The sequence below is a fragment of the Neofelis nebulosa genome, chromosome 14, assembly GCF_028018385.1.
Source record: "Neofelis nebulosa isolate mNeoNeb1 chromosome 14, mNeoNeb1.pri, whole genome shotgun sequence".
Classification (NCBI taxonomy): domain Eukaryota; kingdom Metazoa; phylum Chordata; class Mammalia; order Carnivora; family Felidae; genus Neofelis; species Neofelis nebulosa.
In genome coordinates this window covers 79,673,415-79,690,209 of record NC_080795.1, presented here as the reverse complement: position 1 = coordinate 79,690,209, position 16,795 = coordinate 79,673,415, and the positions used below count along the sequence as shown (strand labels likewise).

General features: G+C 62.2%; 1 protein-coding gene across 6 annotated transcripts in view; it reads left to right on the top strand.

The window, feature by feature from the left end:
* Nucleotides 1-16,523, top strand: part of TRAPPC9 (trafficking protein particle complex subunit 9) — a 572,152-nt gene extending 555,629 nt beyond the window's left edge. For all 6 annotated transcript variants that reach the window (XM_058699183.1, XM_058699185.1, XM_058699186.1 and 3 more), the window contains 2 exons: nucleotides 15,131-15,351; nucleotides 15,890-16,523. In XM_058699183.1, the coding sequence (XP_058555166.1) occupies nucleotides 15,131-15,351; nucleotides 15,890-16,057 (389 nt within the window). In that variant the 3' untranslated portion in view covers nucleotides 16,058-16,523. The remainder of the gene's footprint in view (nucleotides 1-15,130; nucleotides 15,352-15,889) is intronic.
* The last annotated feature ends 272 nt before the right edge of the window (nucleotides 16,524-16,795 follow it).

Sequence of the window (16,795 nt, the reverse complement as noted above, 5' to 3'; positions counted from 1 at the left end):
CCTGACCTCTGTGTGCCTCATCTGTAAAATGGGGACAGTAAGACTCCTTTGTCCTATCGCCCTTGTGAGGCTTGATGGGATCATCCGTCCAGTGGACTGAGAACAGTGCCAGGTGCACAGGGAGCCTTGAGAGAGTGGGAGTTAACGTGCTGTAGTGGTGGCCACTTCAGGGGGACTTTGGGAGTGGGGAGGCCGACGGCGGCCACAGGAAGGCGCCGTCCCTCCCCTCACACATCCCTCCATTCACAGGCACTCGCTGGTCAGGAGATGGATGACCCTCAGCCCCTACCTCTGGGGCTCCCAGTGTATGGGGACACAGCAGGGATAGGCGGGGACAGCCGGGGTCGCCCAGGCTGCAGTTGGGAGGACGTTCAGAGCTCCAGCACCCCCACGCTGCGAGTGGCACAGCATGCTTGCGTAGGCCTGCACGCAGAGAGCACCCTGCTCTCTACAGCCCTTTGTCGTCCCGCATCCCTGCCGGGTGGGCGGTCTCGTCCCATCCTACAGATGAGGAGACTGAGGCTTGTCAGTCCTCGTCCACAGCAGCTCCAGGCAGGGCCCTCTGGCCGTGTCCTTCCTGCTGAGCATTCTCTGCAAACCTGCGGCTGCTGTGTGTCGTCTGTGTGGGCACAGGACCAGGGAGCCCTTCCTCCAGGGAGAGCTGTGCGGAAGGCTCCGGGTGGGAAGCCAGGTTGCCCTGGCGGGATCATCCACACTTGCTATGGGATCAGTGCCCCCTCGAGGCGGCACAGTGACAGCTGTGACCCACAGCAGCCACTCACGCCATCAGGACAGCGCCCCCCAAGAGCGCACTGCCTGACCTGGTGGACAGCTGCCATCAGAGTGGCCCCTCAGGACACATCCCTCAGGCCATGGGAAGATCCCAGGACTCCCAGATCCCGCCCTCCCAGGCCTAGAACGTGCATTCAGAGAAGCCACCCGTCGGTGGAGACAGGCAAGAGGTCTGTCCTGAGAGCAGAGGCCCAGAGGCCTGCTGTGGGGTCTGCCAAGGCCCTTCTCCGACTCTGTCTGCCTGGACGCCCCCTCAGCCTATGCCCAGCTCAGCCCCAGGGGTTGTGCGTGCAGGGGTGCTGCCTGGCCCCAGACTCCTCCTCTGCACACCCGAGAGGACCCAGCCAACACAGAGGGGCAGCGGCCTGAGGACATGTGTCTCTGTGCAGGGGTGGCTGGGGCCGAGGGGCCACGGAGGACCAGCAGATGGGAGCTGGCCAGGGCCCCAGGGAGACCTGCCTCGGGGATGCGGTAAATACACATGCGTTTGCAGGGCGTATGCCTCCACCCGGGAGAGCTGGGATCTCATGCGCATCCTGCCCTCTGGGGCCTCTGGGATGTTCAGCCCTAGTCAGAGAAGCCCAGGCTGGGAGCATTGCTCCTGGGGCCTCAGCCAGGGGGATCGCTTTCGACGAGGGTCTTCAGGTCCAGCAGGCATCCCACGTGCCACCCTGGGACACCTGGGGCGCCTAACCCTCAGGCGTCTCTGCCCTGACATCCCCCTGTACCGTCCTGGGGTGGGCTGTGGGCTGGTGGGCTCCTTGCCCTGCCCTGGGTCTATGCAGGGCTCAGTCTCCCCTACTCCGTGAGCTCCCCGGGCCTGCCACCCCCTACGCATTCCTGCACTGCCGGCCCTCGCCCCGGGGAAGGCAGAAGGCGAGGGGCCCTGCCCCCTGACCGTGTCCTTGTGAACCAAAGGCAGTGATGGACTCCCTGGGGCACCCATCCTCATGGCCGGGAGCAGCCCTGACCCTGTTCCCAGTTAAGCACAGGGCAGCAGGCTCACCAGCACCCTGTTTGTCCAGCTGCCCCTGTGGTTTGGCCTCTCCGGCCGCTCGGAAGGTTCTTTGGTGGCCCAAGTCGTTCCCGACTGACTGTGTGTGCTCCGGACGCTATGGTTCTGCGGCAAGCTTGGGCTGTTGCCACTCGAAGAGTCTGTCCGACATGATGAACGTTGACCCGCCAGATGTCAGGCCCTGGGCTGTGTGTGGGAGTGGGGGGAGGCCCCTGGCAGTGTCTGGTATACTGTGGGAGCAGACGTCCCACCCTGGCCCAGTAGAAAGAGGGGTCTGGACGTGCACTTGGAGGGGCTGAGCCCGGGCATGAGAACCATAAAGTAATAGCCCGTTTTGAAATCATCCAGCCCGTTCCTCTCACGTAGCAGATAAGGAAGCAGACAGGGAAGCTCAGAGAGGTTAAGTGATTTACCTAAGGTCACACAACAAGCGATAGATTGGCTGAGTTCATTCTTCAGTTAGTTCAGTGAACGCACCCTGAGCCCCTACCGTTGAGCAGCTAGTCTCCGCCCGAAGGCAGTCTGTCAACAGAAAACTCTTGAGTAGGGGCGGTTCCTGGTATGGCAAGGAGCTGGCGTGGGGCTGGGTGCAGTATGTAGGAAGTCTTCCAGGAGGAGGTGCTGCTTGAGCTGAGTTTTGAAGAGGCCAGCAGGAGTCAGCAAGGGGAGGCTCTGAGGGGCACTGCATATGGCTGTGGGGGGTTGACACGTGGAGGTGGTCTCAGGGTGCTGGGGGAGAGCGACCACAGGGAGGGAGAAGCAGACCGCCTTCACCTTGGTCTGGACTACTCTGCAGGCGCAGTCGGCATCATTCCTACGTCCCACGTCACTCTTTGTCTTCTCTCCGGAAAACCCTCTGTCTTCTGCTGGGCAGCCGAGGAGGCCGGAGTCCTGGCTTTGGGGCCTGGCCGGTGGCAGGCCTGCAGATCCTGGTGGAGGCCCCGTGTGAGCTGGCCCTGCTGGGCCCTGGGGAAGGTGGGGGGGGGGGGGGGGTGCCCAGGCCTCAGGAGCCCGTTGGAGGAGCCATCCCCCCAGCCGATGCAGAGGGCCAAGTACGGCCACCAAGGCGGCGGCAGGGACGCTTCCCGGGGAGGCCAGGCGCCCGGGCAGGGCAACAGACTGCCTGTGCGTGACCGCTTCCCACACCGCCTTCGCCCACCTCGTGCTCGCTCGCCCAGGAGAGGAGACCCTGCGGCTGCCCCTGATCGCCCTGCCGCCACTGGTGCCCCGCGTGTGAGCTGGCCCCGCAGGCGAGGGGGTCCGAGGCTGGGATGGCGTCGTGCGGTGAGAGCAGGGCTGGGTGCGGGAGCGCAGAGCTGTGCCAGGCCTCCCCGGGTGGCGGGGCCGGCTCTGTGTAGAAAGCCCCGAGAAAAGATGAAACCCGAGAGAGTGACAAGGCACAGACATTGCTCGGGGACCGGGGAGTCATTTCACACTCTCTGCTCTTCTCAGAAAGACGTCTTTGCCTAATGCTACCAGCCTGCAGGCACGTCCTCCGTGGTTTTCTCCCCTTTGATCTCCGGTTGTCTCAGCGTGTCCAAATCCAGGCGGTTGAAGGGGGCGGGCTCACTGGAGGCTCCTCTCCCTCGGCCGGTGTGTTCCCTGTCCCCTGGGGAGGAGCGGGGACCCGGCTGCAGTGCACCCAGCGAGGCGTCCGAGCCATGCTCCCGAGGGCACGCGAGCACTGGAGGCCTGTGGGTGTCACCGCTCGGTGTTGTGACAGCCGCAGCTTTCGGGGACCTCACACCAACCTTACTGTGTTTAGGGTTCATGCTGTTCTGGGGGGGCCTTTCTGGAGCTCAGTGGGGGACCCCAGTTCCGCCCCTTCTGTGGCCCCTCTCTCCGCTTCTAGTCCTCTCTGTGGAGATGGGGATTGTGGGACGGATGTGTTTGTGGGCCAGGTTTGGGGGGGTGTCATTTCCCCAGCTGTCCCCTGAGCAGGACTCAGTCCCGTGTTCACACTCGCTGCTGTGTGCCCAGGAGGAAAGGGCATGGCTTGATGAATGCCCGGCCGGCCTCTGCCACCAGAACCTCCTCAAGTTCAAGCAAGTGTTCCTTGAGGGAAGAGCAGGGAGGGCTCCCTGGTGGAGGGGACGTATGAGCAGGGCTTTGAGATGCAGAGCTGGGAGGTTGCGTGCCAGTGAGAGGAAACAGGAGCCCGGCACAGACAGCAGGGTGGGCACAGACAGCTGCAGGCTCCGCCGTGAGCGTGGAGCCCTCGGGCGAGGGGTATGCACCGGCTCTGGTGCCTGGGGGACCTGGGTTGGGGCTCTGCCCTTACTTACAGCCTCTGCCACTGAGGTAGCCGTGTCAGTGTGCTCCGAGCCACTGCCTTGCGGTCCCCTGCCCCAGGCCCCCATGCCTGTTGGGCAGGCTCCGCCCTCGCCCGCGCGTGTCTCCTCCACTCCATGTGCCAGGTGGTGCGGGCGTGGTGCCCGCATTCAGCTGCGGAAGCAGCTTCTGAAGGGGCTCACCTGGCCCTCCACTTGGCATCTGAGCTCTGTCATCTACCTGTGTGGCCTGAGGGCACCGGCCTGGAGGCTGTGGAGGGTGTCTGCGGCTGGGACCCCAGACCGGTGTGCGGTGTTGGGGACGCGTGTTTCTCCCTGTGTTCGAGGCGGTGGGTCGCCGCGGTCCACAGGCAGCCGCGGGCCGCGCCAGGATGCAGCCCGAGACCTGTCTGCTGGGGGCAGCACTCCCTTCCTGCTAGAGCTCGCCCCCACCCCTACCCTGGACTCCGCCCCCTGAGCCCCCCGCAGCACTGGACGCCCTGGCCGGGCTCAGGAGGCCGGAGAGCCTCTCGGTGAGAGAATTCTGAGTGGCACGGGCCTCCAATGCCAGTCCAACCCGCCTTAATTTTAATTTAATTCCCTTTAATCTTTAATGAAAAGTTGTAAAAGTAAATTATTTACCCAAGAGAGCCAAACGGCTCCTCAGGAGCTGTTCTCCACTTGAGGGTAATTACACGTGTGGGCCTTGAACGGTCTCCCTCCCTGGATGCCGAGGAGGAGGCATTCTGGTTTATGAACTAATTAGCTACCTCAATAACTGGTAAAAATGCATGCCATTTGGTGGATTGAGAGCAAAGCTCCGGCCTCATCTGGTGCACACCCTGACAGTCGCCGATGGGGGCAGAGAGAGCCTGTGTTCCAGCCCCGTGACCTGCAGGAACCCCGGGAGCTGAGCTCTCCGAAAACAGCACTGTGGTTCTGGGCAGACAAGCCGGCCCTCCTCCTGCCGGCCACTGTCCATCTCCGGCCAGCTCCGTCCGAGCAGCACATCCGACGGAAAGACTCGCTTCCCCCAGTGCTGGAGGCTCACAGAGCCGCGGGAACAGCGAGGGGGCTGTGTGGTCTGTCACCCCCTCCCCAGGCTGTGCACGGCCTTTCTGGGCACAATACCCTTGTCCCAAACACCATCACCCCCCCTCCTGGGCGTGTCCATGCTTCTAACCTCTTTTCTAAACCCTCTCTTGATATACAAGAAAGCAGCAAAATTAAACCGAAAATTCCTTGACTAAAAGGGACCATATTTGGCATAATTGGTCAAGACCTGTAGGACAGGGTGTGTGTGTGTGCACGTGTGCACACATGACTACAACACGGCTCACTGAGGGCCGACGTGGTGGTCTAGATTGGTACACCATTGGCTGTGGGCTTCCTAACAGCCAGAGAGAAAAGGTCAGTTACTTGGCTCTTGTTGGTAAAGAGAAAAGATATGGCAGTTGACTAGTACATTGGCATTAGAGAAAATTCTCCACTTTTTACTGGGTTCTTGGAAACTGCAGAGTTGCCTGCTAGATGTGCCCCAGGACAGCCACCCAGCTGCTGCCAGGGAGGAGGGTGCAACCCGGGGCCTCACCTTACCTCTCCTCCCATCCCAGGGTTCACTTGTCTGTCCACTTGAAGTTCTTTCTCTTCATTTAAAGAGTGACAAAGCTTCTCAATTAATGCCTGAGCCACGCCTCACCTGAATCAAATGTGACTGTAAAATTTAGGCCCACCCCAAATTTATGTGGACCAGAAAAACGTGTGTCCTGTTAAGTTTAACTTTCGCGTCTGCTTTAACTTCCAAAACCTGAGACACCTCAGCTGTTCTTGGGTCTTCACCTAATTGGTGTCTATGGCTTTGTTCTTACGTCCTTGAATTTTTCTTTATCCCAAATTAGACACTTGTGCCTGAAGTCTACTTGGCCATCCCATCTCTTACCGTCAGCAAAGGCAGGGAGAGGCGAGTTGTGGGGGGAGGGCGGGGAGGGCGTCCTTGCTAGGAGTTTGAGCTCACCTGGCCGTGGGAGCCTGGTCCTAAAGGAGAAATGAGCCGGTTGGCACATAAGCCAGTTGAGCAAGAGATCCACCCTTTTTACCCCTGAAGGTGATTTGCACATGATCTTGGGGCAGACTGGTATTTCAGGAGGTCCCGCCCCAGCTTCCTCTCCTGCCCTCCCTGCTCCTCTGTGCTGCCCGCTCTGGGTGAGACTGTGGACGCGGGCACATCGCCATTATATGCTCAGCGCCACCCCAGACCCAGAAAGCCAGACACTCAGGACACAGCACGGCCAGGAAGTTCTCTTTTGAAAAGTCTACTGTGGGTCGGAACTCTCAGGGCTGTTCACAGCTGGTTAGCAGGTGTCTCCTGATTGGCCAGGAGCACACCCCTGCCCGTGACCCCTCACACAGCCTCTCTGCCCAGAGCAGACTGGACAGACAACCGTGGGCCTCGCAGCCGAGCCTGACTGCCTGCCTGCCTACCTCTGACCTGCGCATCCTCGGGATCATTCTCCTCGCGGAGGCACCCCTGCAATTCTGTGACCCCCGCTTCCAACCTGCCCCTCGCCTGCAGTCACACTCTCGGTCCCTGCTTGTCCCAGGGTCTGGTCCTGGGCTCCGGGAGGAGCGGGAGCTAAGGGCTTGGGATTCCAGAAGGTTCTCACAGCTATGCAGGGTGAGCAACGACTTCACAAAAGAGCCCTTCGGAACACCCACCCACCCCGTGGGGCAGCAAGGGCCGCTGCGGCATGACCAGACAGGGCCAAACCAGAAATACCCAGGAAACCATCGGGAAATGTTCCTTCATCCCCACTAGGGCGGCTGGAACCAGAAAGGCCACAACAGCAGGTGTTGGGAGGCTATGCAGAAACCGGAACCCCGTGCACTGCGGGTGGGAATGTGAAACAGTCCCACTGCTGCGGAAAGCAGCCTGCTGGCTCCTCAGGTTAAATATAGTCCCCATGTGACCCGGCGATTCGACTCCGAGGTGTGTGCCCTGGGGTGACAAAGACCCGCATCCGTGCAGACCGTGCCCACGGGAGTCCACGGTACCGCTGCTCCTGACAGACGTAAGTGGACACAACCCAAATGTTGGTGACAGACGGACGGAAGGACGAACAAGGTGTGGTATGTCCACACGGGAGCCCTGTCCTATGGTAGGAAGGATGACCCTTGACGGCAGGATGCTGAGTGAAACCAGGCAGACACAGAGACCGCATATGCGTGATTCTCCTCCTGGTGAAGTCTAGAAGAGCCAGGGAGTCGGTCGGTGGTCATTCAGGGCCGGGGGAATGGGGAGGGGGGGTGAGGCTAAGGGAATGGAGGTTCTTCTTGGAGCGATGAGAACATCCTCAAATCGTCCGTGGTGATGGCTCCACAGCTCTGGAAATGTACTAACAACATTGAATTGTCCCCTGTAAATGGAAGAGCCGTGGGGTCTGTGAAGTATATTTCAGTAAAGCTCTGGAGTGCAGGGGTGCAGGGGGAGCTCGGCCCGGCCCACCATGCAGCAGGGCAGCTCCCGAGACTGTCTGCACCAGCGGGGGTGCCCGGCGGGTTGTTCTGGGCACTGAATGAGACAACACCGTGGAGCCTTCGAGCCTGAGCTAGGATACAGTGGGTGCTCAAGGAACCAACAAGAACAGGGAAGCCAGTGCCAGGCGTACCGGAGGCCTGGCTGCAGGGGCCGAGTCGGGACAAGCCCCTTCCACTGCGCTTTCCACCTTCTCTGGGCTTCTTCGGATCATGGAAACTTCTGGGGTGACATGCACGCAGTAGATTGGTGCATCCCCAGGACCGTACCTCCACATCTCCAAGGCACCAGGAACAGGTTGCTCCTTCCTGGCACCGCTTGCGAACTGGAGCAGAGCTCAGCAGAGTCAGCGTTTGACAGGAACCCAGGCAGGGACCTAAACTAGCCCCGTGTCTGCCTCCCGGGAGCCTTCGTGGCCAAGCAGAGTTGCTCCGGCCCCTCCTGGGGAGAGATAGGAAACTGACGCTGGAGGGCAGGGACCCGTCCCAGAAGCGGACCCCAGCCCCTCATGCCGATTCCGAGACCTGGATAACGGGCTCCCCGTCCGGGCGGTCTCCCCTGGGGACTTGGGGGCAGCCCCTGCTTACCTCACTGGCCCACAGCAGGCTCTCCAGAGGCCAGGCTGTGGGGCCCAGGCCCTGGCAGCTGCACCAGCTTCCTGCACCTCAGGGTCCCTCAGCAACAGTCACACCGCTCTGTGTGCCCTCCAGTAGGGACAGGAGGTTGCCAGTCGAGGGCTTGGCCCCGAGTAAGACACCAGCAGGTGGGGGCAACACCAGATTCCTACCCTCACCCGGGCGCTCACCTCTCCCCCATCTCATGGCTCGCTCCGCACCTCAACCCCCACCCAACGGTGGCTGCCCTCGGCCAAAGAGCAGGCTGGCACCGGCGGCTTCCTCCTCCTCGCGCCTCTCCAGAGTGGGCCCCCCGGGGCCCTTCCCTCATCCCTGCTTCTATTTATAGCCTGTGCTTCTGCCAGAGCCCGGGGACGTGCTGTAGCATAAACGTGGCAGCGGTTTCGGGAAGAATTCTGGGCCAGACAAAATTAAGTCCATGACTCTGGCTGGTATTAAAAGCGAAGGAGAAGCAGGGCCGGGGGCGGAGGGAGAAGGTGGACCCGATTTAATGCTTTGAGGGAAGAGACTAATCTGCTCCCAGGAGATCTCTTACAACATGAGATTCTCCTGCATGAATAACGTCCTCCACGAAAGCTTGGTGGACGCGTCAGGGACCCGGAGCCAGGAAGTGGCAGGTTGATCTGAACGTCCTCCCCACAGGGCACTTCAGGGACGTGGCCCAGTCTCCCTGAGTCACAAGTTACGGACAAGTGACTGGGGGCCTCAAGGGGGCAGGGCGTGGCCAGCCCCAAAGCGCACACATGCACTCCTTCATCCAGCCTCTCAGTCACCCCGCAGATAGCAAACAGCGAGTGCCCGCCTGGCCTGGTGCTGGGGACACAGCAGGTGCCAGTTCTCCCGGAGTGTCCAGGGAAGAAGGAATACAGTTAATATTAAACAAACGGGTAAACAAGAGATAAGATGTCGAGGGTGATGGAGGGGTCATGAAGAGGAAAAAGGATAGGAAGACTTTTCACTGAGTGGTCCGAAATGGCCTGAGGACAGGGCCAAGGCGGCAAGGGTAGCAGGTGCAGAAGCCCAGGGCAGGTGCGTGCCGGGCGTGCTGGAGGGGCAGGAAGGAGGTCGTGTGGTTAGAGCAGGAAGTGGGGGGACCCTGGCTGGAGCCATGCAGGGCCTGGGAAGCCAGGGTCAGTAGCCATGGTCTGATCGAACCTCCCTTTCATTCTGAGTATAAAGAGAAGCCACAGGCCAGCCAAGGGTCAACCAAGGGGGTGACAAGATCGAATGGCATTTTTACACCATCCCTTTGACTGTTGTGTGGAAAAGGGTAGAACAGGAAGTGTGGACATAGGGAGGCCTGCCAGGAAGCTGGCCAGGGCTAGGGTGGAGAAGGGAGTGGTGGCCACTGACCAGCGGTCGTGCCAATGGGCTGGGTGTGGGTGCCGAGGTGGTGTGGCCTCCGTGTGACCATCAGGTGCAAGGCGGGGCCCCTGTGATGGCATCAGGCCCACCCGATACTCCAGGATCATCTCCCCGTCTCAGGATCCCTAACCTCATCACAGCCGCAAAGTGCCTTTGTCACGCGAGGGAACATATTCCGCAGGTCCCAGGGATTATGATGTCTTTAGAGGGGCGTTATTCTGTCTCCACACCATCCCTGTGGCAGCAAAGCAGACTCAGGGTTCTGGAAGGTGGGACCCTCCAAAGCCAGAGACCTGTCTGTCCTACTCTCCGCTCCCAGGTGGGGGTGCCCCGTGCACAGCTGCCGGGCACCTGTCGCTGGCACGGGGGGGTGGGCAGGTGGGCGCCTCGTGGGCTGGCCCCTCCCGGGGCTCTGCTTCCCTGAGGCTGGGACGTTCTGGGTCCCGGCCATGCGACCTCACAGGCTGCGCGTCTGTCCCTTCTGTCGCTGGCTCCTAGCCCCTCGCTGCCAAGGCCCCGCTCCCCAGCGGCACCCAGTCCTCTGGGTGAAGAAGGGTGCTGGGAGTCTGCAGTGGTGTGACAGCCCCACGGGCCCGACCTGTACCCCCAGCATGGGTGCCAGTCACGGTGGTAACAGCACCAGTCAGACCAGCCCTGAGGCCACCGTGCACCCCCAGCTCCGCTCACACACACCCGATTCTCACAAAAGCCCCCGAAACGCGTTCTGCTCTCCCAGCTGAAAGAGCAGAAGCCGAGGCTCAGAGAAGGCAGGCAGTGGCGGGTGCAGACGCGGACGGCAGGATCACCCCACCCCGCCTGCAGAGGGACGTGGGGGGTGTCCCCGCCAGTGTGGGGGGAAGCGGGGCAGGTGGCCCTGGAGGTCAAGGGGGGAAATTAGGCCCCACTCACGCCGACCCCAGATGAGCCCACCCCCCACGCCATAGAAAGGCACCATGGTGGTCGTGGGGGACACTCGAGCGGGGACGTGCCGCCTGCGTGGGACACATCACACATGCTGGTATCCCCGCCCACCTGCAGGGGGCCGGCTGGCCGGTCCGCTGTGCCCACAGAGCGGGAGCTCCTTATCGCAGTCTTGCCACGGTCCCAGGCTCTCAAGGTCCCAGTCTTGCCGTGAACGGGTAGACATTGCACCCACCTTCCCCATGTGAGGGCAGCGGGCTGACCTGGCGGGGAGGCCTTCACAGGGGCCTCTGCAGACAGGACTCGAACCGAGAAGCTGGACCTGAGCCCAGCATGTGCCACAGGCCCACGGTGACTGGGTGGTCTTCGTCCCCTCCCCGGCACGTTAGAAATGACTCCAGAACAAGCTCGCCTTTGAGAAGTATTTAGTTATCCAACCCCATCCCCTTCCCGGTGAGTCCCGTGAACCACTGGCGGAAAGCTCAGTCTTCTCCTCTGGTCCCGGCTGCCTCTACCCGCTGTGCCCAGAAGGGCCTTCCTCCCAGGACGGGACACAGCTGGCCCGGTTCAGAGCCAGAGCCCGGCGTGTGCTGGGGAAGCTGTGCCAGTGGGGTTACAGACCCCACCTGAGCACAGCCAGCATCCTCCACGTCCCCAGCATCTTTGGGCTTATCTTCAGCAGGTTTCTGAAACAGCCCCCGACCCCCGACCCCCGAGTCCCAGGGGAGACCGGCCTCACCACCCTTCTCGATTCAGGAAGCCTGTCCTTCTCTCAGGGAACTACAGCCCTCTGCTCTGCCCCGCTGTGTCCTCCCAGTGACCTGGGAAGGTTTGGTGCTCGGATCTGAGATGCTAGACTGCAGAAAGGAAGGAAACAGCTGCTTTCTGAGCACAGAAGTTCCCTAATTTGACCCTGGCAGTCATTATGGGTGCCAGGTCTGGGGGGGGCACACCCACCGCTCCCAGTTTGCCTGGTACCAGGGGTTTTCTGGATGCAGGACTCCCAGCACTCAGGCCAGGATGGTGGGGACAGTTGTCACCCTGTGAGGGAGGACACGGCCCTCAGGCCAGGATGACAGGGACAGTTGTCACCCTGTGAGGGAAGACCCAGCAGGTGGCAAGACAGGTGGGTCCTGCTCCTCTGGAGGACCACAATCTGTTTTCTAGGGGCCCAGCAGTCACATCTACGAGTAAGAGCCAAAGATCTGGGGGCCCAGTGGGGACTGCTCACCTCAGACCAGGGCAGGGAAGGCCTGGCTGGGTCCTCTGTTCTCTCTCTGGTCCTCAGCCCTACCCCAGGCCTCTGAGGCCAGGATCAGTATCCCAGCTTTGCAGATGAGGTGAAGGACACTCAGGTGGGCAGAGGCCTCTCCCAGGATGAAGGGTCAAGGCAAAGTTGACACCCCAGCCCAGCCTGCTGCTTAGCCAGGGGCCCGTCCCCCACCCCTGCTGCCCTGGCCTGGCCACAAGTCCCTGCTCCTTCTGGAGAGTGCTGAGGGAAGGTCACCACCAGTAGCTGCGTGCGGAGCCTTGTCTCCCCTCTTCCCTGCCGGGGTGGGGGGCGGAAGGCAGACAGAGCTGGAGGCCAGGGAAGGGTTAACAGCACCCACAGGCGGGCTGGGGGCCGCTCTGCAGATGAGCCAGAGGCCAGTCCTCAGCTGCCCTAGCAAGCCCGCGACCCACACAATTCTCTGCAAGGAAAAAAAGAGCAGAGATGTAATGAGCCAGCCACCCTTCACTGATTTGCACATAATCGTGTCTTTCCCTTAATGGAACCACCAACCGAGGCGCCCTGACACCTGCTCCCTCTATTTTCCCCATTTGATTCAAGAGGTTTAGGTGGTGCCGGGTCACGTCCAGTTCAGTGTTGAGCAGACGTTAGGGTTACCGGGCTGGCCTGTGCCTGCACTTGGTGACAGCCTGTCCTCCGGGCCATGTAGCAGCCCCCCCCCCCCCCGCCATTGCACACCTGGCTGTGTGGCTCAGCGTGGCCCAGCTCGTGGCCTGCCTGTCTGGACTGAGAACTTTCTGAAGGCTGGGACTTGCGCATTTCTCTGCTCCTGTCACCTTCGCTGCAGGTGCTAGTGGGACTTGTGGGGCGGGTGGCGAACATTAGAGCGAGTGAATGTTATCCAGTGATCTGAGGCAGGCGGCAGGGAGTGGGTTCTCCTCCTGGGTACGTGGGGTGGGCAAGGGGCGGGCCCTGGGGCTTCCTGGAGGTCAGTCTCCACTGGCGCCCCACACCCACACTCTCAGAGACATTTTCACTCGTGTCCACTCCTGACACTGTATCCCAGGAACGTGAGGCAGGAATCCAGACAGAGCTCAGTGTAAAAGTGTGTACATCGGGGATATTTATATACCGAAAAAGTGGACACGGCCTGCATGGGGCTGGGTGGGTAGATTAGTTTATTGCTTTTATGGAATCCCCTGCAGGCTTTGAAAATGTGCTCACGGAAACGTCAACGTGTGGAACACGCTTATGTTCCGTGGTCCCAGAGAGCAGCTACCGGGCCACGGTACTGAAGACACGTGGAAGTCGGCACCGTGACGCTGAGTGTGGCTGGGGGAAGGGCTGGGATTATGGGGGTTTATCAGAAAACGAGTTCTGTTTCTATGAACTTCCCAAGTTTTCCGTAACGTGTCGTAAAAGCTTGTGATTCTCAAGAAACAAAGGACGTGGGGGGCACTTCATCTCAGAAGGCTTTGCTGGAAGAACGGACTTGGTGGGAAACGTGGGGGGTTCTGGACCCGCAGCTCCCTCCCCCCACCCAGCTGCCCACGGAGCCCGTCCGGGCGTGCCCCCTCTCTGTCCACACTCACACGCACGCTGCCCCTCACGCACACTCACCCCACCCACACCCACGCTCTCACACGCATACTCCCACTCATGCACACTCATACGCACACCCACACTGTCACTCGCATGCGCACTTGCGCTCCCACGCACACTCACACACACATGCATGCTCCCCCCACGCAATACTTACACTCCCACCCATAACTTGCACGCTCTTACACCCATAACTTGCAAGCTCTTACACACACACACACGCTCACGCGCTCCGAGCCCTGGCTTGGCCACGCAGGGTCAGCTGCACGGATGCACACGCTCCCTGAGGACCGCACTCGCCCTGGAGGGAGGATCTCCCCCCCTCCACTCCAGGGCAGGCCACCCTGACCTTCCCCCAAGCCTGCGCCTCCAGGACCCCGAGTGAGGAATCAGCCTCGTGTGGATGCCTGGGCCCCCCGGCTGCCGGGCAGGAGGGTCTTCGCCACGGCCACCTGGCGACCCCAGCCGGCCCCCGCCATGGGAAGTGGCGATGACGGGGTCACGCTCATGAGCACGTGAGGAATCGTTACACGGCGGGGTGGGTGGGAGCGCTTCTGTGGCTGCAAGCAGTCCTCACACGTGAGGACGTGCACACCCGCGGGTCGCGGTCACGTCACTCCTCCGTGGGCCCGTGGACGTGTCAGGGAGAGGTCGGTGAGGCGGGCTGGCAGCCGCACCGGTACCGGGTGATGCAAGGTCCCGATGCAGCCTTAGGACCCCCTCCCTGACCCCCACGACCTCCTGACCCGCCGCGTCGGCGTCTAGGGCCACCGTGAGAACGTTACCACCTGTGGGCTCCACGCAGCAGGGATCTGGAGGCCGGAAGGCCGAAGTCACGGTGCCGCGGGGCTGTGCTCCGCTCCGGAGGCCCCGGGGAAGGCTCCTTCCTGCGTCTTGCAGCTTCTCGTGCTGCAGCCCCCAGTCTCTGCCTCGTCTTCACGGGGGTTCTCCTCGGGGTCTGCTGTCCCCCTATCTGCCTGTCCTGAGAACGTCTCCTGCTCAGATCCCAGCCTGTGCCCCCCGACCCCTGCCTCCAGGCAGGTCCCCCAGACCGCCCCTCCCATCATCCCACTGGGATGTGCTGGGGGCTCCGGGGGGCTGGGGGTCCCAGCACGGCACTTTCCAGTCCACCGGCCCCCACCCCCCTCTCCCCCGCACCTCTGCCCCCCAATCCCTGCTCTGCTCCTTGGGTTCCAGACCTTTCCCCAGCTGGCGTCCTGTCACCTCTGGGGTGTCTGGGGGAAGCTGGGCAGGCCCTTCTGCGTGTCAATCAACAGTGCGTGTGGCAGAGGCCCACCCAGGTGCCTACTGGCTGTTCATCTTACAAACACCGTGCGCCACCCCTGCCACAGTCTTGCCCTGCGGTTCTGAGTCTCTCTCACCTGCAGGAGCCCCCATGGGCTGCCATCACGGTTCAGCCCTTTCAGGCAGGAGCATCTGGGAGACCCCTAAATGACCCGGGGCCCCTCCAGCGTGGCACACACCCTCTGGGTTACAGATCTGGTGCCCACACCTGTCTCCTCCAGCCTGCACATCAGGACGGCAAGGACCGGGCCACATGTCTGTGTCCCAGCACTCAGCCTACACGGAGGGGCTGGCTGCGTTCGTGGGGGAACAAGCGAGGGGGGGGGTGGGTGGGTGGATGGATGGATGGATGGACGGACGGACGGACGGACGGACGGACGGATGGATGGTTGGATGGCTGGCTGGCTAGCAAGGCCAGCTGGCCGGTGCCCTTGACATTCTCGTGTCCTGTGACCCTTGCAGATGTGCTGGTGGACGGACAGCCATGTGACTGTGAGGCTGCAGCCTGCCGGGTGGGCGACCCTGTGCGTCTGGAGGTGCGGCTGACCAACCAGAGCCCGCGCAGCGTGGGGCCCTTCGCCCTCACCGTGGCCCCCTTCCAGGACCACCAGAATGGCGTGCACAACTACGACCTGCATGACGCCGTCTCCTTCGTGGGCTCCAGCACTTTCTACCTTGACGCGGTGCGTGGCGGTCTGTGAGCCCCAGAGCGGCTCCCACGGCCACTGTCCCGGTGCCCCCTGCCTTCCCCTGGTGGGGACGGGGACTTCCCTGACTCACCGTGGGCCTCACGTAGCTCACTTCTCCGTGTACTGAGTCCTGGCCGTGAACCAGGATGGCGAGACCTGGGGCCTTACTGCCGCCATCCCCGGCCCCTGCCCCTCTCAGTCAGCGCCCCCCGCTTCGCGGCAGCCTGCAGCCCAGGAGAACTGGGGAAGTCCGCTGAGAGCAGCCCTCACACCACTGAAATGACACCTCACCCCAGCCACTCCCCACCCTGCTGGCACCCCTGGATGGTCCAGGGAGGGAAGTGCTATGCTCCTTCCAAAGCCAGAAGCTCAGAGAGGGACAGCCACCTGCTTGGGGGAGCACAGCAGGAAAGCCCTTGGAGGGGTCCTCCCCCCCACCCCATTGCCCCCACTTCCAGGCAGGTTCAGGGGTCTCCTGGTGGCATTGGGGGTTGTGCTACTCTGGGCTGACATCGCTCCCTCTTCCCCACAGGTGCAGCCCTCAGGCCAGTCGGCCTGCCTCGGAGCCCTGCTCTTCCTGTACACGGGTGACTTCTTCCTCCACATCCGCTTCCACCAGGACAGTGCGAGCAAGGAGCTGCCGCCATCCTGGTTCTGCCTGCCCAGCGTGCACGTGCGGGCCCTGGACGCACAGGCCTGAGCCCCTCCCGCCCCCTCGGGGTCCCTGTTCCTGTGGGCACAGCTGGCCCGGCCTGGCGCCCGCCTTCCCTCCACCCGGCCCCAGTCTCGGCCCCTACTCTTCCTCCCCTCTCTCCTGCACCCCAGACACGGCAGCCTCACCCCTTCCTGGACTGGCCAGCAGGACCCTCCGCTGGAGCCTGGCATTAACCAAACCCCAGAGCGCAGCACCCACCCGGCCCGGGCCCCGGGGTCCCTGCACCTGCTCCCGGGACCTGGGGATCGCAGCCCAGCCAGGAGAAAAAGGTGGCACACGTGAGGCAGGGAGCCCCCTGAGGCAGCCCCGGCAGGAGAGACGGCTTGGAGGGAGTCTGCCCCCAGCAGGCCGACGTCGGGGGGGGCCCGGGGCCATTCCCCCGCCGGGCCTGCGTGTCTGTGTGTCTGTGACAAGTTCTCCAATAAAAGGCCGCCTTGCTTCTCTGCTGCTCCGCCTGTATCCACGCATCTGCTCGTCCAGTGTGGTCAGGGGGCCACCCACCCAGCTGTCAGCCCCCAACTCCGGTAGGGACACGGAACAGAAATCCCCATGTCACACATGGCTGGTGGCCCACGCGGTCGGGCCTGTGTCTTGTCTGTCTCTGCGACCCCAGCCCTGCCCTGTGCATGCGCTCCTTGGGCCTGGGTCCCCGGCCTCTGTCACAGCACTGACTCGGGCCCCTCTCCACAGCTCTGGCCGTCTCGGCCTCCCACTTTCTCTCAT